The sequence below is a fragment of the Anopheles moucheti genome, chromosome 2, assembly GCF_943734755.1.
Source record: "Anopheles moucheti chromosome 2, idAnoMoucSN_F20_07, whole genome shotgun sequence".
In the NCBI taxonomy this organism is placed as follows: domain Eukaryota; kingdom Metazoa; phylum Arthropoda; class Insecta; order Diptera; family Culicidae; genus Anopheles; species Anopheles moucheti.
The window spans coordinates 12,061,240-12,086,026 of NC_069140.1; the positions used below are offsets into that span (position 1 = coordinate 12,061,240).

The window sequence follows — 24,787 nt, forward strand, 5'->3', positions numbered from 1 at the left end:
TAATAATGAAATTTAATTCCTTTGAATTGAGGCCATTTTTCGTAAGGATGGGATGTTTGGAAAAACAAGTGCAGATATGTATGTTTGCACGTACGAACGCGGGAGGGGTGCAGATCTCAGAAGCAAGAGCGAGAGGTTAGTTGTTCAATTGCGGCATTCGCGAAACGTTCCAATCATGCTAGGAAACTATGTGGAGCACAAAATAATTGAAGCGACAACGGTCTCGCAAACAACACTCGCGGAGGAAGGAAGAAACTTCTGTTCGGTTGGCTGCGTGCGCGTTTACACCGGTGGGGAGTCATTGTGTTGCAGTGGTCCGAACCCCGATTGTCGGGTTTTATGATGATTCGTTTTGATTGGTTTTACCGCGCTTTCATCACACACCCGACGATCCCCGTCCAATCGTTCTGTTTGATGTATCGCATATACGAGCGCGTCCAATCCGAATGAATGCTGAATGAATGAAGAGAACCGAACAGAAATAAGTTGATTGTGCAACGGGCGGACACACTCAATGCGACCCGTCCGTAGGATGTGGTAGCTTTCATTGAAGCAGGATCCAGCTGTTTAATACGTAAGAGTGAAGAGGGATGTTGTATATTGCGAAAAAAGTAAGTGCTGAATGTTTATTTGCACCCCTATCAATTCTGATGCCATGCAGCACACGAGAATTATTACTTTTTTATCTGAAAGAGACAGTACACTTCGACTGGAATTTGTTACATCATGGAATTCATGTAAAACATTGATATAATGTTTGTAAGTTCAATTGAATCGAACGCAAACGAATCTACACACAAAAGCACCATAATTGAAACCAGTTTGTGACTTTGCCTGATAGTTACGCTTCAAAAATCTCACTCGTTCACAAATCTAACCTGTGATATCTTTAATTTCAATCAGGTTGACAACTCGTCGCTGACTGGTGAATCCGAGCCTCAGTCCCGTGGACCCGATTTCACTCATGATAACCCGCTGGAAACGAAAAATTTGGCCTTCTTCTCGACCAACGCTGTTGAAGGAACTGCTAAGGGTGTTGTCATCAGCTGTGGTGATCATACCGTGATGGGACGTATTGCTGGTTTGGCTTCGGGTCTGGATACTGGTGAAACTCCAATCGCTAAGGAAATTCACCATTTCATTCATCTGATCACGGGTGTCGCTGTGTTCCTCGGTGTGACTTTCTTCGTCATCGCATTCATCCTCGGATATCACTGGCTGGACGCTGTCATCTTCCTGATCGGTATCATTGTCGCTAACGTACCGGAGGGTCTGCTGGCCACCGTCACCGTGTGCCTGACGCTCACTGCCAAACGTATGGCTTCGAAGAACTGTCTGGTAAAGAATCTGGAAGCCGTAGAGACGCTCGGCTCGACCTCGACCATCTGCTCGGATAAGACTGGTACGCTGACCCAGAACCGGATGACCGTTGCGCATATGTGGTTTGACAATCAAATCATTGAAGCCGATACCACTGAGGATCAGAGTGGTGTGCAGTACGACCGCACCAGCCCCGGATTCAAGGCCTTGTCTCGCATCGCCACACTGTGCAACCGTGCCGAATTCAAGGGAGGCCAGGACGGTGTTCCAATTCTGAAGAAGGAGGTGAGCGGTGACGCTTCTGAAGCTGCTCTGCTGAAGTGTATGGAGCTGGCCCTTGGAGACGTAATGAACATCCGCAAGCGCAACAAGAAGGTGTGCGAAATCCCATTCAATTCCACCAACAAGTACCAGGTGTCGATCCATGAGACAGAGGACCCCAGCGATCCGCGCTATCTGTTGGTCATGAAGGGTGCCCCCGAGCGTATTTTGGAACGCTGCTCAACTATTTTCATCAACGGCAAGGAGAAGCTTATGGACGAAGAAATGAAGGAAGCGTTCAACAATGCCTACCTGGAGCTGGGCGGTCTCGGTGAGCGTGTGCTCGGATTCTGTGATTTCCTGCTGCCATCGGACAAATACCCGGTCGGTTTCAAGTTCAATTCGGACGATGTGAACTTCCAGGTTGAAAATCTGCGCTTTGTCGGACTAATGTCCATGATTGATCCGCCGCGTGCTGCCGTCCCGGACGCCGTAGCCAAGTGTCGTTCTGCTGGTATTAAGGTTATCATGGTTACTGGTGATCACCCGATCACTGCCAAGGCTATCGCTAAATCGGTCGGTATCATCTCGGAGGGCAACGAAACTGTTGAGGACATTGCCCAGCGATTGAACATCCCGGTGTCGGAGGTTAACCCGCGTGAGGCAAAGGCCGCCGTCGTGCACGGTTCGGAACTCCGTGACCTGTCGTCGGAACAGCTGGACGAAATTCTGCGCTACCACACGGAAATTGTATTCGCACGTACCTCGCCGCAACAGAAGCTGATCATCGTGGAGGGTTGCCAGCGCATGGGTGCTATTGTCGCTGTAACTGGTGACGGTGTGAACGATTCGCCCGCCTTGAAGAAGGCTGACATTGGTGTTGCTATGGGTATTGCCGGTTCGGATGTGTCGAAGCAGGTACTGTTAACACAAACACACTAAAGCGATCATCTCTACCAATGGCTTCTTGGAGCACTTCTGTTCTGATATTGATATTTTTGTATTTTAACATTAATTTTAGGCTGCTGACATGATTCTGCTCGATGATAACTTTGCTTCGATTGTTACTGGTGTCGAGGAGGGACGTCTGATTTTCGATAACTTGAAGAAATCGATCGCCTACACGCTGACATCTAACATTCCGGAAATTTCGCCCTTCCTGGCATTCATCCTGTGCGACATTCCGCTACCGCTCGGCACTGTCACTATTCTGTGTATCGATTTGGGCACGGACATGGTAAGTTTGCTCGATTCCATGGTCCTCGTGACTGTTGGTTCTTTTTCTTCCCGTGACATTGAACGAAATGTTCCACCTTAGCGACTGTGCGTGTGTGTAATAATTAAAAGATAGCCGCAAAATGTTGCGAGTCTATTCATACACTCGCTGGACGATAGTGATGTACGAATGGCATCGCGATAAGTTTTGCTGCGGCATTGCAAAACTGCGACGATGGCAGATTACACAGCTAATAGAATCGATTTGTTACTCCAGCTTTCCCATTCCCAAATATGAGTGAAATTGTATCGTCCATTCTACACGGTTTGTTTCTACACGCTCTTGGGTCTTGATAGCGTTACTGTTTGTACTGTATTGTAAGCGAAGATCAAGCGATAAGTTTAACAATTCTTTCTTTTCTGTACATTTTTATCCCTCCGCATAATCATTGGCCCCCCGGGGGTAAAATCGGCAATGGGTTTTCCCAAATCAAATCACCGTGTCCCCCTTTCTCGATATCGACGTGCATACTATTTTGCTAGGTGCCGGCCATATCACTGGCCTACGAAGAGTCCGAATCCGATATTATGAAACGACGGCCTCGTAATCCGTACCAAGACAAGCTGGTGAACGAGAGGTAACCATGATTGGTTGCGTAAATACTTTCGATCATTCTTTATACAGTCTTTTCATTCTGCTATTTTGTTTCTATAATCTTTTTGACCTGTATGGTTTTTTATTTACGTAGTTAATTATTTAGACAAAGAGCTGTCTAGCGTCACAGAGCTAGTGGAGCAATTTTCTCTATTTCTCTTACACTTTCTATCCTACACCCCTGGTCTTTAACGAAAAGGTGTACTATTCTTTATCTCACTTTTCCTATTTTCTGAATCACATGCCTATCTTTCTCTTTTTCTTTCTCTATTTCTACTCTCTTCTTCTATAAGTCTTTATATACAATATTTGATTCGTTCGCTATAAGTATAATCATTATTGCTCTGTTTATTGTTTCGATTTTCACTCTTATCTTATTATCTATCTTAACTATTGTAAAGTTATATCGCATTCTACAACTAGACAGTCACTTACCAACGTAGTAAACTGCGATGCAATCCAGGCGCTAGAAGATGCTCTTGATATGCTTTCCAAAACTCTTATATATTGAAACTAGCTACAATTATAGGCTAGTTCATTGTTATCCGATAAAACAAAAAAGCAGGTATGTGCGCTACGAAGCATAAGTAGAAACAATACTTTATTTTTGCAAAAAGCACGTCGATGTTTAGCGGGATTTTTTAAAGGGGCGAAACTGATTTAGCTGAGAGTATCGCTATGCTAGATTTCTTTTGCGTGATAGAACGTCGATTCTTTGTGCGGAATTATCGCGAACGATGCGACAAGCAAACAGAAACCGATTTTGCAATCATAGATAATATTTTTACCTTCATCTTTTTTCCTCCATAATACGCACCATGAATCGTAAACGCGCCCCTCTCTATCTAGGTACCTGCCATTTCGCTAGCCTACGAACATGCAGAGTCCGATATCATGAAACGACCACCGCGTGACCCCTTCAACGATAAACTTGTCAATGAGAGGTTCTTATTTACTTTTGTTTGATTTTATTTTGGGTTTAAATGATAAACTTTCCATACTAAACTTTAACGATTTTACCTGCGAATGAACCGCTGCCAAATAACATTAAACCAACCAACCAACGATGCTTCTAACGCAAAGAGAATGCACTTTAAAAACTTCAACTAACGAAGCTACGCACCCAACAATATGATTAAGATTAGTTAAGATTTGGGTAATATTTACAAACCATTTGGGAACTAAATCCTTTACCTTGGCAACAGCTAGTGTGATGGTGAATGCTGCTAAACATTAAGAAGCATTTCATTAACGTCTAGTCCGTAAGATGGTTTAAGATAAGATTGATGCTTTGGCCCCAAACTTATGCAAAGCTAAGAAGATGTACCATACAACCGTTTAATCCAACACGAATGCCAACCAAAGAACATGCATTCTCGGTGTACACAACAAACTCAACACCCCTCTCTCACCACTACTACTACTACACGTACAACATCATGACAGACTAGCACTCTCTATTCTATCCTGCAAATGTCCTTCGAAATGTCCTGCTAAACCTATTCATTTCAAACAGTCAGCTATCATTCGCGAATTCGCCCCACTCTCTCTCATTGCACAACCGTGCCCCATTATTTACCATCTATCTTCTCCTAGCACATCTTCGTACAAAGATTTATGTTTGCGTATAAGGCCTTCTCATGATCATGTATTAAATCGACTGCCATCTCGTTGTTGACATCTTTCGTAGCTTCTTCAACATGGGAAGAAGTAGTTAAAGCCCCGTTACCTCCTAGTGTCCAAGCGACGAAACCTGCCAGTGTGTCCAATCTTTTGATTTACGTCACGTGTATCGCTTTTGTGATCGTCCCGTTGTGCATTTTTTACTCGCCGATAAAAGAACCACACACGGATTTGTTGTTCGAAAGCAATTTTGCTTCTTCCCCGTCGTCCATTTCTCTCTGCCGCCAAATTTTATAAACATGTTAACCATTTTTTCTATTCTGTAACCCGCTTAGTAATCAAACAATCTTTTTCTTCTTCTTTTCTTATCGAACATTACTAATCATGCAAATGTATTAACTACCCTGCAATATCGTGTCAATCCGTCGGCAAACACGGTTTTCACAACCAACTTCATTAATTGACCCCTCGATATGTGCCTGGACCCCGATATGGTCTAAATCCAATGCCTGCCATCGTACCATCGTTATCCTGCTAACATTTGGGGGCGCTCCATACTCGCGCCCGTTCCTGTGTGTATCGTGCTAAAACACAACAACTACAAAAAAAACACTCTCCATTCACAAAACACAATGTTTTGCTTCCTGTGGACATTTTGTGTGCGTGTGTTCTCGTACGAAAATACCACCGGTCGGTGCAACTTCATTGGTTGGAATCCGATCATGATCAATACCCCCCCGATCTGCACGCATCATATCGAATGGTTCTCGCCCGTCCATCAAAACATGCACTAATCCGCCCCAAACCACACACACACTCACTACAACGTCCATTGCGCTATGTTTGTGTGTGTTTGTGTGCATTGTGTGCGTGTAAATCCATGTTCGTATGTCCCACCACACTGTGTGATGTACGCAGGTTCCCGCTATCTCACTTGCCTACGAAGAAGCCGAATCCGATATCATGAAACGCCAGCCCCGTAACCCGTTCACTGATAAATTGGTCAACGAAAGGTAAACCATTATCCCTGAAAACACAAAATCAAGCCAAGCAAAACAAGCAGCCAAAAATCCACACCAAATACATACTGGCCAAGCGTGTTGAACGTTTATCTGGGCCTTCCACTGATCCTGACGCTCCGCGAGGGTGTAAGAGGACGGCACAGCCCATGCGCATACGCTTGTCAGATGTATCTTTTTTTCCTTTTTCAAACATATCCTTCCGTGTGTGTGTGTGTTTGTCTGTCTCTCTGTTATACTATCGTGATCTCTTAATTTTTGTATTGTTGTATACTGATTGTAATAACCTGCGGCCACTAAGCCGCCATTTGCTGACGTCTATAGAAGCCGTCATCTACTAGATTTGAAACTTGCTCTATCTCTCACACTCTCTCTCTCTCTCTCTCTCTTTGTCTAATACTATGTGTGCGTGTCTGTTGTTTTCGTGTGCGCGTGTTGTTTTGTAATAATCCTATCTTGCTATTATCCTTCTCGTACGTTTTGATTTCGTGTAATATTCCGGTGTTGGGAGTATGGTTTTTGTTATAATATCGTTTGACATTAGAAATTGGCTAGCCCCGTTTGGTTTTTGACAATACCACGATAGTGTTTTTTTCCTCTACTCCGTTCAATCATGCTGTGCTACCGGCAATAATCTATGAAAAATCCCACACGCGTATGTGGCTATGGTTTTTCATTCACTGTTGTCCGGTACATTATTCTTCTTTCTCGTATACCTTTTGCTAGCGTTCTCTGTTTTCTCTCTCCTTCTCTTTCTTCTCTCTATATCCTATTGTTCTGTTTTAAAACATTATCGCAACTCACTCTATTTTACGATACGTTCTCTCCTTGGACACTCAGCTACAACTTCTTTATTCGCTTTAAATTGTCGAGAAAAGTAATTCCATAAAAACAAATCGCTGAGCGATTTAATTAGAATAGTAAAAGCATTAAAACCAAAGCGAAGGTAAGTTCGATTCCTTATCCCCTTATCCTTCCTACACACACCCATAAACCTACGCAAAAATGTGTCACGCCGGTCGGGTTCGGGAATCCGAATATCATCTTTAGTTGTTATACGTTTAGCCTATACACGATGCGTTATACGATGGCCACAAAACTCTCATTTGCTCCTAATCATTTACCATTCCATCTCCTTCCTTCTCGTGATGTGTAATGTCCACACATCGCTTGGAGTTGTTGTGTTTTTTTGTCTATCAAATCGAATCCATTGTCATTGTTCGTTCATGCGGTCGTCCTATATTTTCCCGCTCCTCGTATCCTGTTTCGCTTTCCGCTCTGAGGAACATTCATACTTACTCAACAACACTAAACAATGTCCGTCAAGCAATGTTCGAGCAGAAAGGCTCACACTCGTTCACAATACACTATAATTTACCAGAAAAGAAAAAAAAAACATAGCAATACCCTACACTTGCCTGACGTTCAAGCGACTTTTCAATGGTCCTTTTTGTGACAGCAACCGTGCACCCCGTGCAATCGTGCGTTATTACTTACAATCCTCGTTTGTCAGAAAAACTTCCGTTTGGATCTTCTTAGCACACTACCTCGTCTTGATACACTTAAACCCTTACCATAGTTGGAACGAAATGTTAGCGATATGGATTTTTGTTTATGTTTCGAATCGATTTAGTTTGCTCTGTACTTTCTAGTTAAAATGCATCCCCGGAGTGCGCTAGAATAGAATACGCAGATCTTCACATCTTCACAAACAATACTCTCTATATATAGCTCTCTGTTTTTCCGACCGTTACTACTCTACTTTTCGCTATCTTTCTCGCAACTTCCAATCGATTTGTGCGTTAGTTGGATAATTTCTAAATACAATTGTAACATCTATGCCAAAGAAAGGTAGAATAGGTGAGACACTACACCATCATCTATCTCGATCTGCACTTGATCGACTGCTACTATCTTCCACGCAACAAGAACACAGTTTCTCTGTATTACAATAGTGTTTTTGGTTTTTACCTCGATTATGCAGTAAACATGTCATGTGTGTTTTGCTTCATATCTCTATGGTTCAAACGATCTATTAGCTAGCTGCTTAACCGATGCTATACAATAACCGAAACGTTACGCTTCACCCGAACGGTAGCGTGGAGCGATGTGGAATACGAACTGATACGGTGTACAGTAAAAGTGTCCAAAGTGTGTTTCATCGCTTGCCACTGGCTAACCGCACGTCGAAATCACTCTGCTCGATGCCTTCTACATGACTACATCGTCTCTCTTTAAAGCCACGTACGCGGTACAGCCATTACATTGATAGTCTCGCCAGCCAGACAGCCAGAGCTCGCTGGCCCTAGCTCTGCTGCACTTCTGTGCGAGTGGCGCTTCGTAGCTCTCTATACCTTCTACTACATCGTTTACGTTTAGTTTACTCATACTAATATATTTACATGTGAAATTTTCAACCACTTCATTTTTCCTCCTTCTTGTGTGTGTGCGTGTGCGTGTGTGTACGCGTGTGTGTGTGTGCGTGCGTGTGGATGTGTGTGCATGCGTGTACGCAAACCCGTGCGGTGCATTCGATTGCTACCCACACCGTGCGTGCCACTCCGTTCCGCAGGTACCGGCCATTTCGCTCGCCTACGAAGCACCGGAGAGTGACATTATGAAGCGCCGACCGAGAGATCCTTATCGTGACAACTTGGTCAACCGCAGGTCAGGATACGTTGCCACGTTCTCTTGTATAAACGTTTCCACCGAATTGAACTCATCATCCGTTATGCGTTACGTTGATATTCACCCATATAAATATGATTATGTACACGTTACATTTTCTGTTTCCTTTTCTGTTACATGTTCGCTCACTCTCGTTACGTTTTTGTGTGTCTTGTGTTGTTTACTGTTTTTGTTTTATGTGTTCGAACAATTCGTTCATTCGGATGTCATTTCCATATTCGAATGAAGCGATGAAACGATGGTGTTCACTGTAGGTGGTAGCTTGCTACTGCTTCGACTGACCAACGTGTTAAATATGTTTTCACTTGTTTCTTTTCTGTACTATGTATGTTTTGTTCTTGTCTTATTTGTTCGAGTAACTTACCATTTATTGTTCTTTTTTTTTCGTCGATCAATGTTTGTCTTTTATGTTTTCAGCAGCGAGTCTGCATTGTTTAATTTTTGTACTTGCTAAAAACCAATTAATCCCCTAGGGACACTCGCGTAACCGAGCAGTGTTGTAACAACGCTGTTCTCTACCTTACCAACTTATGTTGTACTGGTACTGAAGATCCGTAACGCATTCGTAAACGCGTTATGTTGACATGTTTCGGTATTGTTCTCTTCAAATGCATTCTTTTTCCTGTGGATCGTGCTAGAACCAGCTCGACAGGCAACCTAACTTGTGATATTCTACCCGATATTTGTGCCTTATTAGACTCGTTGAAAACGATCTACCGTTGGAATAGTATCGCGATTGGAAATTGCTACCAATCGCTCGCTTCAGTTTCCATCTGTGCGTTGTTGCACGGTGGAACCCCTTTTCCGGATACTTTCACATCCTTCACACCAACAACGATTTCTTTCTATCTTTCTCCTATTCTGTCTATCCATCACTAGCGTTGGCCTTGCGTCCTAGAATGTCATAGTGTGAACGATTAGAAACGTGCCTTACCTAGTAACTACTTTCCTGTACTACTCTCGATATTCGGTTTTTCCACTTTCTACAACACTGTCGGCATTGCCGGAATGTGTCCATGTTTCCTTTCCGTTTTTGAGATAGCTGTATCTATACAACCTTAATTTTCTTTACCTTCTCTAATGTTACAATTTCTTCCTCATGTTTTACGTTATACTTTCTCATTCCGTTCCATGCGCAACGGTCTTTGTTTGTGAAGTTTTGATTTTTGATTTAGTCGATCAGTTCGTTCACATTACACACTCTAGATGTTGTTGTGTTTAGCTGCGTACGGTAGAACCGCGACCTTGCGTTTAAACGTTCTGTATTACTTTTCTTTTAGACAGAGTTTGGAATGGTTATAAATAGCATATAGTTTCCACACCTACACAACGATCCCGGTCCGTTGTCACCGTTAGATCACACACTTAGTGGATCACCTGCAAATCCTAGTGAAATGAAAATCAAATCAAATCTTTCAACAAAAACAAAACTTCCATCAATCTCTCAAACACGATTGATGGGGGGGTCCTGTGTTCGCCAAAGTGCACACGGCACACAGATACCGGCAGTTTGATTTTCTTTTAACAAGCACACCCCGATCAGTATGCGAGATCCCGAAGAAGTTAAAACCATATGACACTCCCCCCCCCCACAATGTTAATACCATACAGTGTAACACATCCCGTGCAAAAAGTTCCGTGCAGTTTATGTTGTTTCCATTCGCTTTAGATGTTGCCGTTGTTCGTTTGATTGAAACGATGTGTAGTAGTCTGCCCCGCAGGACCGCAAACCTCCTTGTTTAATCTATTTGCTGTGTATTTGTATGTGTGTGTGTGTATGCGTGTATGTGAGTTTATGTTTGTTTTTCTTCTGTTAGATAATGCAGATGTTTCCTTACCGTGAAATGATTCAACCCGAATGCTTCCCATGGCAACGAAGTGTTTCTATGGCTATTAGCAATAGTGTAGCTATGTTAGATGTTTACTCCACGAACCTCCTGAAATTATTGCAAAACGTGTCGGTATTCACTCAAATTCCACCGCCCCTTTGTATTAGTTTGCACATCCTTTATTTTTGCCTTGTGTTCTGTTTCTCAACTCTCATTAATAATAGCAACAACGTAAAATGAAACTGATAATCTTTGTAATTGGTTGCCACTTGCTTTTATTTATTCGATTTGACATGAAGATTAATTTGTGGTTTGAAACTAGCACAAACTAGCATTAGCAATGTAATACCCCCTTGTAGTTGTGTTACTCAAACACACACAACCAACCACCAAATGAGCTCTCAGAAAACGTCCCACAATGAACAGTTTTAAACATGTAGTTCTTCTCACACAACGTCATTCGATTGTGTACTTTACCATCGACCGGAAAAATCCACCGTTCCATTTATATATCACCCACTGGTCCCACACTCCAAGCCCTCGTTTTCCCATTTTCGCCAAAAATTTCCATACTCTAAATGTATCCAGAGCAAAAAGTGAGTATTTCGTATGAGAAAAGTGTGGTTTTGTTTCCTTTACTCATTACCTTTTTTACAACTACTCTTTATCTCTATCTCTATCTCTCTGTCCTATCTATTTACTTGGCCTTTCCTGCTTTATCTTTCTTCCTTTCTTCTCGTAAGCTTCTTTGGAAGAGCTTTTCTGATCTCTTATGCTCTTTTACTACTTCTTTAAATTTTTCTCTGTGTGAGGCAAACGAGTGCTGTTGCCTGACTTGCATTTAATTTTTCCATCTACCTTGTAAACTATTTCCTATGCAAAACGTATGGCATGAACTTTTAAGCTTTTCTTCTCTAACATTATGCTTAACTGTGTACTTTTGCTTCGCTATGAAATTATCGTCTGGAACATTTCCGCCATCTTGCACAGTTGTGCAAAAGGTGTTCCGAAGCCGCTACTGAATAACCTGGCTGTAGGTGTAGACTGTTGTAGTGTAAAATAATTCGCTTTTGTTATACTGCCCTGCACGCTTGATGCTTATTTAGTGTATAAGTGGTATGATTTGTAGCGTTAAGTAGTGTAAATTATCTGTTAAGCTTATATAAAGCGCCTAACCCGCATTGCTCTAATGTAACGCTTTCCACTAATTGGGGTTTTGGGACAAATGCTTCATGTTTACACTCGGCGTTGGTTGATGGGAAGAGTAAAGCTAACTACCGTTAGCTGATACTTTAACAACTTTCCAACGCAATGAATGTACCGAGTGTAAACGAATGTCCTAACATTCTGATCACTAATATTAGTTTCGTACAAAACAAAACAACTCATCCGTAACAATAATTACTAACTGCTGATCCGTGCTCGGTTCAAACACAATCTTAATGATGTTTCTTTTATCTTCCTCCCCCCACTCTTCCCCTCTCTTTCCCATCGGTTCCCAACGAACAATTGTTACCTTTCCTTGCAATGCACACAAACTATCCTCACATCGCGGAATGCAGACTCATCTCGATGGCTTACGGTCAGATCGGTATGATTCAGGCTGCTGCCGGTTTCTTCGTGTACTTCGTCATCATGGCTGAGAACGGCTTCCTGCCGCTGAAGCTGTTCGGTCTCCGCAAGAGCTGGGACTCGAAAGCCATTAACGATCTCACCGATTCGTACGGTCAGGAATGGGTAAGCACACAAGCCTGCGGGCGAAACATCAAAAACGTAACAGCGTAACTCTAACTTCGTTCCCGCTTTCCTTGTTTGCCGTTAGACCTACCGCGATCGCAAGACCCTCGAGTTTACCTGCCACACCGCGTTCTTCGTGTCGATTGTCGTTGTCCAGTGGGCCGATTTGATCATCTGTAAGACTCGCCGTAACTCGATTTTCCACCAGGGCATGAGAAACTGGGCCCTCAACTTTGGTCTCGTGTTCGAAACGATACTTGCTGCCATCCTGTCCTACACGCCGGGCATGGACAAGGGTCTGCGCATGTACCCACTGAAGTAAGTATTGCACGGGGTGGATAGATCTCGTCACTTAAACATTATTCCCGCGATTGTACTAATTCGTGATTCATTTCCCATTTTCCTCACGACAGATTCGTTTGGTGGCTACCAGCTTTACCGTTCAGCTTGTCCATCTTCGTGTATGACGAAATTCGTCGCTTCTACTTGAGACGCAAACCAGGCGGCTGGCTAGAGCAAGAAACGTACTATTAGGTCAACAAATTTATATTTAAAAAGATTAATTAAACAAAAACAAAAAAACAAAACCAACTCCCCCCCCCACACACACACACTCACACACACAGAAACACAGACACAACATGCACACATGCATACTCTATACATGAAGCAGCCATACATAAGGAAATGCTCACAGCGGGCATTCAAACATTGTAAGCACTCACATACACTCTCTCCCCCCACCACAAACACACACACACACACATACACAAACAAACACTTCGAACCACGGAGCCTGGTCGGAAGCGGGAGTTAAGGATTGTGCAACAATGCTACATAGTATGAAGCGATAGAACGGTGCAGAAAAAAAAAACACACACATTATAATAAACCAATATAAGAAAAATCGTGTGGATAGTTTGCGAGCAAAATGAGGGAGCAGAAAAAAAAGAATAAAATAAGCATTAATACGAACGAATATAGTAGTACGACGGTTAAGCAGTTTTAGCGCAGCACACGTGGGGACAGGCGGTGTAGCAGTGGCAGAAAAAAAAAAAACGCTAGCTAGCTAGGGTAAGACGTAAGGAGAGGAGGAAAGCAGAAGGAACACAGCATCGATCGTAACGCGATTCCGCATTCAACAGAAAAAAAAAACAAAAGGCCCAACCTGATCCCGTGCCGCCGGCACACGTGCGCGCACGCCTCCACCCGAGGAAGATGTGGGTGGCGTAGGAGTAGACATACACACACTCTCCTGCACAGCAGCGAATCACGCACGAGGATCGGGTTAACCTGGAAACCTGGTGTGTTTAGGGATAAGGGCACAAAGCAGCGCGCAGGTTCAATGTGTGTGTGTGTGTGTGTGTGCACGCGCGCGCCATATTTGTTCATAATAATAGTATCCGGTTGAAAGCAGTCCGGCGCCTGGGCGCGCCGTCCCCCACCGCAAGGGTTACATCGGTAATATTGGCGCCTGAATAAAACACTACCTGTGGGAGAAAACACCACCTCACGAGAATGCGCATACGAATCGATGATGGCATTATCAAATGAGAGCCACACAAACCTAGAGTTGTGTGTGTGTGTGTGAATGATTATGATGACGTTCGTCTGGTAGGGTGATATGTTTTTTTTTGGTTGTTATTGCAAGGACCACCGTCGCAGTACTGATGCGAAAGTCTTTTGCCCACGCACATACATGCGCGTTTCTATGGGAAATGTGTGTCCGGCGATTGTGGGTTCCCTGTGTGGCCACGTGTTGCCCTACCCCTAGGGGTAAAGTTTGCAAAACGAATGGACAAACCGTTCTTTTTTCGGCACCGAATTGATGTTCGCATCGCATTGTATTGTATCGCCCGAGCATGGTTCGAATCGATTGGATATCATCTCGTCTTTACTCCCGACAACCGTTTCGGTATGTGTCGTCTTGAAACCAGGGCATACATTGTTCACGGCCACTGTGTGTGTGTGTGTGTTCGCATGTGGTTGTGTGTGCACATTCTGTAATTTTAGATGCATCTCGTTCGAATGCATCGCCTGTTTGTTGCCGAACCAGCCGAAATGTATGTGTGTCTGGGCGTGTTTTTTTTTGTTGTTGTTGTAAGGATACTTGTAGCAAAAAAGATATTCAGCCATAAAATCCAATTGCGGCTTTGCGGGCAGACCCAGACAGACAGACAGAGGAGTCACCAGGCTTTCGGCAGGGTCGATGACGAAAAATCCGTTGTAAACAAATCGATAGCCGTAACATGATAGCGCCAAGTGTAGCGGAAAATATGAATAAAAGTAATTTAAAGCGAAAAAACAAAACACACACACCCACACATTCAAACCGAGTCGTAGATGTAGTTCAGCAGACGAAAAATCAAACATCCAAGCGCGTCTCCTGCACCGGAAGAACTATCGAAAAGACACACTCTCAGCACAGGGACGTGGAAAACCCCTCTAGCGTGTGCCGTTTTGGGGGAGGAGAAGGTGGGGGAGATTGTTTTTGAAAGTTGTTTTACAAATTGTGTTTTATTATTTTTTTTTTCTATTACTACCACTATTATTAATTCTCAACGCTTATCCGCTGACGTTGTAGCGCGAGAGAGAAACCCTATAGAGCAAAAGCTGTTAGACTATGATATAATGAGAAACTGTGTGTGCGTTCTGCGCGAGCGCGCGCGTCCGTGCGCGTGTGTGTGTGTGCGTGCGTGTGCGCGCGCGGTTTTAGGACAGGTGGTTTTTATACGATTGTTTTTAGTGTTATTTTACGTTTCGTTTTTCATGTATTTTGCTATCTGATTAGAGTCCGTGTGTACACGTTGGAACTATTTGCTGCCAACACGCGCATCGCCGTATACATCATCATACACAAACAAACAAACAAACAAAAAACGCGCCATTTGAAATGCCATCATTTTATATCTCCTCTCGCTTAGCCCGAGAGCCTGTTGTGTGTGTGTGTGTGTGTGCGCGTATCTGTGAGTGTGTGTGTGGAGTATTACGTTAGTTTTTTTAAAACTCTATGTTTTAACGCGTAATGCAGAAAAGGGAAAAAAATCAGAGAAGCAAAGGGTAGTAGGACAACCGTGTTGTTTTTCGTATTGGTCTTGGACACATACACGCTGTGAGCGTTCCGATATGATATGATGTAATGCGTATCTCACAAATGTTAAAGGCGTTATGCCTTCGTTACAAGCATACCGCGCCGTACCCTCTTTGTACCAATATCCCGACCGCGCTAGCTTACAATTGCGTCTTGCAGCAATATCCTTTGCTGCCACCGTGCCGGTCCTTTCACTCTGCATGGTCATGAAGGAAGCGAATTGCGGCAAGCAGCAGCAGGCCACGGTTCAACCCCACTATTTGTGGGTCACGTTGGTTCCGATGTTTTCTCGTGCTTTGTTGTTTTGTTAAGCGATAAATTGACAGCAGTAAAAACATACATAAATAAACAACACATTTCAATGTTAAGAACAGGACGGCAGCATAAATCTACAGACACGCATAGACACACACGTGCGTGCGCGCGCGAGCGTGAAAGTACACGACAAGGAACACACGATGCAAATGATTGAAATCAATTCGTTGTTAGTTACTGAAGTGAAAATGAAGAAGTAATAAAGTAAATAAATACGCTCGGAACATAATTTAAAAGTGAGTAAACAAGAGGAAAACAGAAACATAGCACTAGAATAAAGAAGAAAATAAAACAGAAAACGAATGAAGACGTGTTGTGTGTGCGTGTGTGGAAGGAAATGTTTAGCTGAAACAAAGGGATATTGGGGGCGGCGGACTTGAGGCGCATTTTGAACTGCGTTCGTCGTTGTTACCGTTTGTGGAATTGCGCGTTCTGGGGACAGTAATGGCCTCTAAACCGGACGACTCTAGACAGACACGTCTTGGTCGCTGGTGCACGTACATTTCCAACATGCGCATACACGCATGAGAGAGCAAGGTAAAAAAAAATATAGCACAGAGAGAAAATACCCACCCGCGGATCAAAAGAGTAAATCGACGACGAATATATGAATGAAAGGTTGCGTAACACGACGCCACCTAAAAGTCACCTAAGATCGATGCAAATATAAAATCTTTAACGAAACAAAAAAGAAACATGAATCACAAAAATGCAAAACATAAAACACGCAAACACACACACACACACAAACAAGTAGAAACGAAATAGAATTTGATGATTATGGGATATAAAAAAAAAACAGAAAATAGTAAGGATAGAAAGATAACGCAACAAGACAAAACGTAGATAAAAAGCTACAAATAGAAATAAAACAGAAGAGATGAAAAAACAGAAAAAATAAAACAAACAAAATTTGTTATGTTCATAAGAGATAGAGACACAGAGAGAAAACACACATACACAGACACACACACACACAACGCAGTGCGGAGTGCTGAGAGATAACGTTAAAAGTAGAGAATTAAATAAACAACAAAACGCGGATCTGATTTTGTTTTTTGTTCTCTCTTGTTTTTTTTTCAATTTATTTTTCAGTGTTCAGTGTTCGCGACGTGGCCGTTTTGTCCCGTTTTTTGTTTTTGTTTTGAGTGAGGTCTGTGCAAAAGAGTTTGCTTTTTTATCACGCGATTGAAAGTTGATGGTGTTGTTGTTGTTGCTGTTATTGTTGTGGTTGTTTAAAATATGTAATCGTTTGTTTCTGCCCAAAAAAAGAAAGTTTAAACAACCCGTCGTTCTCTCCCACGCTTTCCTCTCCTTTTATCATGCTCACACGCACGCACGCACCTTAAACACTTTAAACTGTTAACTGCCTGTAATTTGTTACCGGCAATCGGATGCTGAAGAAAAAACAATGCCCAGCAGCAAATGGGCACAGCATTGCGATTCAGTGTGTAGCGAGATATGGGCCGTATTTGTTGTAGTATAACGTTCGTTTTAGTAATAGTAAACACCATATAAAACCTGTTTCTGTTTCTTTTGTGTGAACTTTTTCTTTCCAAAATTTTGGTCGCTTATAAATGCGGAAGCGTAAGTATGATATTTGTAGGAAGAGTGTAGGCAGCAGCTAAGAACAAAACAAAACAAAAATGAATAAATAAAGTAAATCAGCCTAAGTCTTGTTAGTGTTTGAATTGTGCAGTACAGCAGTAAAGAGAAGCAGACAAACAAACAAAAGGAAACAAATCGAACGAAAACATGAAATCAAATAATGCGAACCGATTAATGAATGGCGGTGTAGTAGTGTGATGAGCGGGATAAGCTAAACGTTTAAATATCGCAGGACTATGATAGAGATCCGGACATACAGACACACATCCACACACATATTCAGTGTTGTGTAGGAGTAAACAGATTTATTAAACACATACACACGCACATTCACACGTACACACACCAAAAGCAACGCGTCACATAAAAAAAACTGCCCGATTGTTGTAAATGAAAAATAAATAATTATATAATAAAGATTAATAATGCGAATACAACAACAAAGAAAAACAAAAAGCGAAACGAGAGTTTCGAGTTTGGGGTGGGACGGAAGCGGATGTGTGTAAGGGATGGAAAAGGAGTTTAACAATGCACCTAGCGTAAAGGAAAGAGAAGAAAACGGCAAAATAAAACAAAAGACCTACAACCTAATACTAAAACAATACAGAAAGGAGTACTAATCGCCCACACGATCTTCTCTCCGCGGCAGAGCGAAGCATGTAGAACGAAACACGAGCGTTTAAATGGTAAATGGAACAAGAAAACAAATAAACAAACGAAACAAAACAAAATATAAGAACAAAACCGGGTACCAAACAGAGAAAGAAGCCCGCACGCCCCACGATAAATAAAGCAAGTAATTAAGTAAATAAATAATAAAGTGAAGATACACAACAAACATTCACCTACACGCGCGTGGAATCGCTCGCTGCTTAATCTCTCTTAATCAGGTGTCCTTAATCAAGGAACCCGGGTCGGGTAGTTGAAGAAATACGGAAGCGGCTATGTCGTAAGCAATTATTATGTAAACAAAAAGAGAGAGGGCAAACCCCCTTCCGATGATGATGATGACGGATGATAATGAGTCTATTTCGTTCTATTGCAACACTAGCAAAACGCCTCTTTACGCCGACTAGTTTTGCAAGAAGAACAACACAACACATTAAATAACATGCAAACAGATACGATTGATTGAAAAACATACATACCGGCACAGAGAACCACTACACATGCAAAAAGAAAAAAAACAAAATGGAAACAAATACACTAACTTACCCCTGTACTGTCCATCACAAAAGTAAGCAACCCTTCAAGCCAGACGAGCCCCTCCAATACGGCTAAATGGTGTGGGTTTATTCGTACGTTGCAACACAGACAAACCGTAGGCTTAATAATGGAAGGGAGATTTGCCGCCGTCGCCGCCATCGCTGCCACCGCCTCCGCTGCCGTAATCCCTGTTGCTCTCTTATCCAACTCACATAGAAGAAGAAGAAAAAACGCACACAGACGTACAGACGAACGCATACAAGATTTCAGCATTGCCGATCGACAAACGAAACACAACAAAAAAAAAACATAAAAGTAAAATGCCAGAAGCAACCAAGTAAAGAGAACACAACTACGTGTAACGAAAACGAACAAAAAAAAAGAAGAGAGAAACCAAACAAAACACGATAAAAACAAAACTATGATTAGCTAAATTTGCAGCAAGCTCTTGTACGAAAGTAAGTAACACAAGTTAAAACCTAAGCTCGTTTAAACAAAAGAAAAACCACACAAACACTACAAACAAACCAAGAAGTAAGGAACAACCACGCAAAGAAAGTGACGGATTGAGAGAGATGGTTAAGAGGAGTGGAAAATTAAGGGAAAAAATTGCACAAAAAGCATAAGCGAAACACATGAAGAAATAAGAAATGCAGAAATGTGACAAAACCATGTTAGAGAAAGATAGAAAAAGAAAAAGAGACAGAGACAGTGAGAGAGGGAAAGAGAGAGAGAGAAACACACGTGGAATGAAACTATTTGGAACAAATGCAGTCGATCAAGAAGTAATGCCGATTAAGTAGAATGCAGAGTTTAAATTACTAAACAAATAAATTGTAAGAAAACAAAAAAAAATCCAGTTGAACGGTAAAGCCGCAGCCGCTGATGGTCGGGGTTGGGGTTGCAACGGGGGAGGTGAAGCAAATGCAGGAAGCCTTCCGGTTCCTTTCGCTTCGAATGCCATGACCGAATACCGAACCACGAACTAGTGTGTGGGCTGTGTAGGTGGATACTTATGTGCATATTCTACTCGAAACTTTCCTCCCAGGAGGAAAGAGTAGGCCAGGAGTTGAACCAAATCGGCACCACCAAACACACAGCATCTCAGCAGGCTTAGCGCAATCGGGCGGTTGGCGTGATAGAGAGTAAGAGAGAGGGGAATGTGGTGGTGGGCACAGAAGTGGTCAGAAGGGCGGAAGTGTGCAACCCAGTTAGTTATGAGCCGGTACCAACTGCGACAAAGAACCATCATATACCGAATGGACTATAGTTTCTGAATGAATAAACGAAAATTAAGAACCTGAAAGATTTGTCAAATAAAACAGAGAAATAGTATTGAAAAAAAAAAAATACAAAAGTAAACCGGTTGTCGTGTGTGTTGCAATATACGTAATCACGTATACGTTACCGAACTGAAAGATTGCCAACTTGTTGGACGTTCTAAACAGCAACACTCTGGGAAGATCGTTTTTGGTAAGTTGTTGGTAAGTATAGCAAAAATGTAGTTCAGACATTGCGTTTAATAAATCATCTCGATCGACACGGAAAAGCATCCTCCTGCGTTGGATGCTCTCCTGGTATCAGAGCTTGACAAACCGGTCATTTTTGGCGAGTTCTCTGTCTCGATCAACACGGAAAAAGCATCCTCCTGCGTTGGATACTCTCCTGGTATCAGAGCTTGACAAACTGGTCATTTTTGGTGAGTTCTCTGCCTCGGTCAACACGGAATAGCATCCTCCTGCGTTGGATGCACTCCTGGTATCAGAGCTTGACAAACTGGTCATTTTTGGTGAGTTCTCTGTCTCGATCAACACGGAAAAAGCATCCTCCTGCGTTGGATGCTCTCTTGATATCAGAGCTTGACAAACTGGTCATTTTTGGTGAGTTCTCTGTCTCGATCAACACGGAAAAAGCATCCTCCTGCGTTGGATGCTCTCCTGCTATCAGAGCTTGACAAACTGGTCATTTTTGGTGAGTTCTCTGCCTTGATCAACACGAAAAAGCATCCTCCTACGTTGGATGCTCTCCTGCTATCAGAGCTTGACAAACTGGTCATTTTTGGCGAGTTCTCTGTCTCGATCAACACGGAATAGCATCCTCCTGCGTTCGATGCTCGCCTGGTATCAGAGCTTGACAAACTGGTCATTTTTGGTGAGTTCTCTGTCTCGATCAACACGAAAAAAACATCCTCCTGCGTTGGATGCTCTCCTGGTATCAGAGCTTGACAAACTGGTCATTTTTGGCAAGTTCTCTGTCTCGCTCGTCGCGGAAAAAGCATCCTCCTGCGTTACATGCTCTCCTGGCATTAGAGCTTGACAAACTGGTCATTTTTGGTGAGTTCTCTGTCTCAATCAACACGAAAAAAGCATCCACCTGCGTTGGATGCTCTCCTGGTATCAGAGCTTGACAAACTGGTCATTTTTGGTGAGTTCTCTGTCTCGATCAACACGAAATAGCATCCTCCTATGTTGGATGCTCTCCTGGTATCAGAGCTTGACAAACTGGTCATTTTTGGTGAGTTCTCTGTCTCGCTCGTCGCGGAAAAAGCATCCTCCTGCGTTGGATGCTCTCCTGGTATCAGAGCTTGACAAACTGGTCATTTTTGGTGAGTTCTCTGTCTCGATCAACACGGAAAAAGCATCCTCCTGCGTTGGATGCTCTCCTGGTATCAGAGCTTGACAAACTGGTCATTTTTGGCAAGTTCTCTGTCTCGCTCGTCGCGGAAAAAGCATCCTCCTGCGTTGGATGCTCTCCTGGTATCAGAGCTTGACAAACTGGTCATTTTTGGTGAGTTCTCTGTCTCGATCAACACGGAAAAAGCATCCTCCTGCGTTGGATGCTCTCCTGGTATCAGAGCTTGACAAACTGGTCATTTTTGGTGAGTTCTCTTTTTCGATCAACACGGAAAAAACATCCTCCTGCATTGGATGCTCTCCTGGTATCAGAGCTTGACAAACTGGTCATTTTTGGCAAGTTCTCTGTCTCGATCAACACGGAAAAAGCATCCTCCTGCGTTGGATGCTCTCCTGGTATCAGAGCTTGACAAACTGGTCGTTTTTGGCAAGTTCTCTGTCTCGATCAACACGGAAAAAGCATCCTCCTGCGTTGGATGCTCTCCTGGTATCAGAGCTTGACAAATTGGTCATTTTTGGTGAGTTCTCTGTCTCGATCAACACGGAAAAAGCATCCTCCTGCGTTGGATGCTCTCCTGGTATCAGAGCTTGACAAACTGGTCATTTTTGGTGAGTTCTCTGTCTCGATCAACACGGAAAAAGCATCCTCCTGCGTTGGATGCTCTCCTGGTATCAGAGCTTGACAAACTGGTCATTTTTGGTGAGTTCTCTTTTTCGATCAACACGGAAAAAACATCCTCCTGCATTGGATGCTCTCCTGGTATCAGAGCTTGACAAACTGGTCATTTTTGGTGAGTTCTCTGCCTTGATCAACACGAAAAAGCATCCTCCTACGTTGGATGCTCTCCTGCTATCAGAGCTTGACAAACTGGTCATTTTTGGTGAGTTCTCTGTCTCGATCAACACGGAAAAAGCATCCTCCTGCGTTGGATGCTCTCCTGGTATCAGAGCTTGACAAACTGGTCGTTTTTGGTGAGTTCTCTGTCTCGATCAACACGGAAAAAGCATCCTCCTGCGTTGGATGCTCTCCTGGTATCAGAGCTTGACAAATTGGTCATTTTTGGTGAGTTCTCTGTCTCGATCAACACGGAAAAAGCATCCTCCTGCGTTGGATGCTCTCCTGGTATCAGAGCTTGACAAACTGGTCATTTTTGGCAAGTTCTCTGTCTCGATCAACACGGAAAAAGCATCCTCCTGCGTTGGATGCTCTCCTGGTATCAGAGCTTGACAAACTGGTCATTTTTGGTGAGTTCTCTGTCTCGATCAACACGGAAAAAGCATCCTCCTGCGTTGGATGCTCTCCTGGTATCAGAGCTTGACAAACTGGTCATTTTTGGTGAGTTCTCTGTCTCGATCAACACGGAAAAAGCATCCTCCTGCGTTGGATGCTCTCCTGGTATCAGAGCTTGACAAACTGGTCATTTTTGGCAAGTTCTCTGTCTCGATCAACACGGAAAAAGCATCCTCCTGCGTTGGATGCTCTCCTGGTATCAGAGCTTGACAAACTGGTCATTTTTGGCAAGTTCTCTGTCTCGCTCGTCGCGGAAAAAGCATCCTCCTGCGTTGGATGCTCTCCTGGTATCAGAGCTTGACAAACTGGTCATTTTTGGCAAGTTCTCTGTCTCGATCAACACGGAAAAAGCATCCTCCTGCGTTGGATGCTCTCCTGGTATCAGAGCTTGACAAACTGGTCATTTTTGGCAAGTTCTCTGTCTCGCTCGTCGCGGAAAAAGCATCCTCCTGCGTTGGATGCTCTCCTGGTATCAGAGCTTGACAAACTGGTCATTTTTGGTGAGTTCTCTGTCTCGATCAACACGGAAAAAGCATCCTCCTGCGTTGGATGCTCTCCTGGTATCAGAGCTTGACAAACTGGTCATTTTTGGTGAGTTCTCTGTCTCGATCAACACGGAAAAAGCATCCTCCTGCGTTGGATGCTCTCCTGGTATCAGAGCTTGACAAACTGGTCATTTTTGGTGAGTTCTCTTTTTCGATCAACACGGAAAAAGCATCCTCCTGCGTTGGATGCTCTCCTGGTATCAGAGCTTGACAAACTGGTCATTTTTGGCAAGTTCTCTGTCTCGATCAACACGGAAAAAGCATCCTCCTGCGTTGGATGCTCTCCTGGTATCAGAGCTTGACAAACTGGTCATTTTTGGTGAGTTCTCTGTCTCGATCAACACGGAAAAAGCATCCTCCTGCGTTGGATGCTCTCCTGGTATCAGAGCTTGACAAACTGGTCATTTTTGGCAAGTTCTTTGTCTCGATCAACACGGAAAAAGCATCCTCCTGCGTTGGATGCTCTCCTGGTATCAGAGCTTGACAAACTGGTCATTTTTGGTGAGTTCTCTGTCTCGATCAACACGGAAAAAGCATCCTCCTGCGTTGGATGCTCTCCTGGTATCAGAGCTTGACAAACTGGTCATTTTTGGTGAGTTCTCTGTCTCGATCAACACGGAAAAAGCATCCTCCTGCGTTGGATGCTCTCCTGGTATCAGAGCTTGACAAACTGGTCATTTTTGGTGAGTTCTCTTTTTCGATCAACACGGAAAAACATCCTCCTGCATTGGATGCTCTCCTGGTATCAGAGCTTGACAAATTGGTCATTTTTGGTGAGTTCTCTGTCTCGATCAACACGGAAAAAGCATCCTCCTGCGTTGGATGCTCTCCTGGTATCAGAGCTTGACAAACTGGTCATTTTTGGTGAGTTCTCTGTCTCAATCAACACGGAAAAAGCATCCTCCTGCGTTGGATGCTCTCCTGGTATCAGAGCTTGACAAATTGGTCATTTTTGGTGAGTTCTCTGTCTCGATCAACACGGAAAAAGCATCCTCCTGCGTTGGATGCTCTCCTGGTATCAGAGCTTGACAAACTGGTCATTTTTGGCAAGTTCTCTGTCTCGATCAACACGGAAAAAGCATCCTCCTGCGTTGGATGCTCTCCTGGTATCAGAGCTTGACAAACTGGTCATTTTTGGTGAGTTCTCTGTCTCGATCAACACGGAAAAAGCATCCTCCTGCGTTGGATGCTCTCCTGGTATCAGAGCTTGACAAACTGGTCATTTTTGGTGAGTTCTCTGTCTCGATCAACACGGAAAAAGCATCCTCCTGCGTTGGATGCTCTCCTGGTATCAGAGCTTGACAAACTGGTCATTTTTGGCAAGTTCTCTGTCTCGATCAACACGGAAAAAGCATCCTCCTGCGTTGGATGCTCTCCTGGTATCAGAGCTTGACAAACTGGTCATTTTTGGTGAGTTCTCTTTTTCGATCAACACGGAAAAAGCATCCTCCTGCGTTGGATGCTCTCCTGGTATCAGAGCTTGACAAACTGGTCATTTTTGGCAAGTTCTCTGTCTCGCTCGTCGCGGAAAAAGCATCCTCCTGCGTTGGATGCTCTCCTGGTATCAGAGCTTGACAAACTGGTCATTTTTGGCAAGTTCTCTGTCTCGATCAACACGGAAAAAGCATCCTCCTGCGTTGGATGCTCTCCTGGTATCAGAGCTTGACAAACTGGTCATTTTTGGCAAGTTCTCTGTCTCGCTCGTCGCGGAAAAAGCATCCTCCTGCGTTGGATGCTCTCCTGGTATCAGA

The 24,787-nt window shown here is 43.4% G+C and overlaps 1 protein-coding gene across 5 annotated transcripts in view; it reads left to right on the top strand.

Annotated features, from left to right (window-relative positions):
* The window catches only part of LOC128299906 (sodium/potassium-transporting ATPase subunit alpha), a 63,781-nt gene extending 50,349 nt beyond the window's left edge, over positions 1–13,432 (top strand). For 3 of the 5 annotated variants that reach the window (XM_053036053.1, XM_053036057.1, XM_053036056.1), the window contains 6 exons: positions 904–2,499; positions 2,603–2,818; positions 4,301–4,395; positions 12,173–12,347; positions 12,433–12,665; positions 12,761–13,432. In XM_053036053.1, the coding sequence (XP_052892013.1) occupies positions 904–2,499; positions 2,603–2,818; positions 4,301–4,395; positions 12,173–12,347; positions 12,433–12,665; positions 12,761–12,881 (2,436 nt within the window). In that variant the 3' untranslated portion in view covers positions 12,882–13,432. Of the gene's footprint in view, positions 1–903; positions 2,500–2,602; positions 2,819–4,300; positions 4,396–5,992; positions 6,088–8,665; positions 8,761–12,172; positions 12,348–12,432; positions 12,666–12,760 lie in introns of all 5 variants that reach the window. The other 2 variants (XM_053036054.1, XM_053036055.1) reach the window with 2 other exon arrangements.
* The last annotated feature ends 11,355 nt before the right edge of the window (positions 13,433–24,787 follow it).